This window comes from Gekko japonicus, unplaced genomic scaffold, assembly GCF_001447785.1.
Source record: "Gekko japonicus isolate JY-2015 unplaced genomic scaffold, Gekko_japonicus_V1.1 scaffold761, whole genome shotgun sequence".
Classification (NCBI taxonomy): Eukaryota; Metazoa; Chordata; class Lepidosauria; order Squamata; family Gekkonidae; genus Gekko; species Gekko japonicus.
In genome coordinates this window covers 746,436-748,441 of record NW_015177030.1, presented here as the reverse complement: position 1 = coordinate 748,441, position 2,006 = coordinate 746,436, and the positions used below count along the sequence as shown (strand labels likewise).

Genomic DNA, 2,006 nt, shown 5'->3' with positions numbered 1-2,006 from the left:
CCATCTGCTGCCCACCCGTAAGGTCTCTGTCCTGGCCGGTTGTCCCAGCAAGAGAATACAAAGGCAGGACCAAATCCATCCCTGTGGCTCTGCTGGGAGCACCGAGGCTTGCAGAACTCTGGCCCTCGTTGAACAGCCACGGTGCACTCTCTCCCCTCCGGTGAGCTGCCTTCCTCCTCCTGTGCCCACTGGCGATGGCATTGTCTGTGCCACCCCAAAACCTGCTGGACACGGTCCGCTCTCCGCCAACTCCGCCCCTGCCGCCATGAGCTCCGGTCAGACCAGCCCCCCCCCCCGTCTTCCCCTTTCTGACGCAGCATTAGCAGTTCTGGCCCAGGGGAGCTCAGGAGGCCCAGGGAGGAAGGGTCCTCCAGGGAAAACAAGAGGGGCAGAGACCCCTCCCGCAGCCCCCCTCCCCTACAGTCAAGCCGCGGCCGACTTGTAGCAACCTCAGAGGGCTTTCGAGGCAAGAGGTGGTCAGCGGCGGTTGGCCATAGCCGGACTTCCATTCCAACCTCCCCTCCCAGCACTGGCCGCAGCCAGCCAGGTTGCATTCTTCCTCCACGGAGCACGAGCTGCAGGTGCAGTCTATCTGAGCCCCAGAGCCGGAAGCCCCACAGCAGCCAGTGGCGGGCCGCTCCCCAACAGCCCCCACAGAAGGACTTCCAAGCAGAGGGCTGGACTAAGACCATGATTGGTTTTACTAAGTTCAAAGCCAAGTGGGGGTGGGGGTGGGGGGTGGCCAGCAGCCAGCCCAGGGCCCCCCCCCCGGGCAGAGGCCGTTCAGCGGGAGATGGCGGCAGATGCCCCACAGAAGCAGCTGGGCCCCCCTCCCTCTGAAAATAAATTAACTTGTCCCCCCCCCAGTTCTCTCTTCATGATTGGCTTAGATGCAAGAAGCCACGACAGACACAGAGGGAGGCAGGACCGCTGGGGGGGTGGGGTGGGGGGGTGCTCCTGGCCCCGCACTCGCCTCCTTGCACCCCGCAGGCCCCGGATCCTGCTGCCCTCAGGCACTGAGGAAGAACTTCCGGTAGAACTTGTTCATCTGCTCCAAGAAGATGAAGGTGAGGACCGTGTGGGGGCCCAGGCGGGCGTAGTAGGGGGTGAAGCCTTTCCACAGGCTGAAGAAACCCTCGTAGCGGACCACCTTCATCAGCACGTCCTGCAAAGCCCGGCCAGAGAGGAGCCAGGTGAGCGCTCAGGCCGGAGCGGGGCCCTCTGCCCCCCCGGCCCCAAGAAGGACCAGCCCAGACCAAGGCTCCCTTCTAAGCTGTGGAGTCTTGTGAGCTCTCCTGGGCATTCAAGTTTTGAGCAAGCGATTTGGCTGCTGCATGAATTAGTTTGCTCTGGAGCCGAGCCCTCCCTCCTGAGCTAAGACAGAGATATGTGAGCCGGAGGCTAAAAAACTGTGAGCTGGCTCACACTCACTCAGCTGAGAGGGAACCCTGGTCCAGACCAATGTTCCCCCTAAGCTGTGAAGTCTTGTGAACGAAAGTTCTACTTTGTGAGCTCCTGGCGTTCCAGTTGTGAGCGAGTGATTTGGCTGCTGCACGAATCAGTTTGCTCTGGAGCCATCCCTTCCTGAGCCGAGACGAAAATGTGTGAGCTGGAGGCTAAAAAACTATGAACTAGCTCACACTAACTCAGCTTAGAGGGAACCCTGGTCCAGACCTCCACCCCACCCCCACGAGACGGCCATAAGGTCGAGGCGTGTGCAGGTGGCACTGGCTGGGGGGGGCCTCTGCTTTCCCCCCCCCCCCCCCCCCGCCCCTCCCTTGGAGTCCCAAGGAGGCGGGAGCCAGCCGGGAGGCACCCTGCCCTGGGCAGCCCTGGCACTCGCGGGACACCACTGGAGAGGAGGCAGACCGGCCAGACGTTTGCTCCGGCAGCCACGTCCCGCCGGTGACATGGACAGCAGGGAGGAGAGGGGACGCGGGCACCTCTGAGCCTCCAGGAGAAGTCCTGGCTCCCCCCCCCCCCCAACCCCCCCCCTCTGGCTCCAA

At 63.0% G+C, this 2,006-nt stretch overlaps 1 protein-coding gene across 1 annotated transcript in view; it reads right to left on the bottom strand.

Moving 5' to 3' along the window:
• Nucleotides 1–681: 681 nt before the first annotated feature.
• SLC25A11 (solute carrier family 25 (mitochondrial carrier; oxoglutarate carrier), member 11) overlaps nt 682–2,006 on the bottom strand; it is a 3,268-nt gene continuing 1,943 nt past the window's right edge. The window contains exon 6 of the mRNA XM_015427899.1: nt 682–1,165. Within this exon, the coding sequence (XP_015283385.1) occupies nt 1,010–1,165 (156 nt within the window). The 3' untranslated portion in view covers nt 682–1,009. The remainder of the gene's footprint in view (nt 1,166–2,006) is intronic.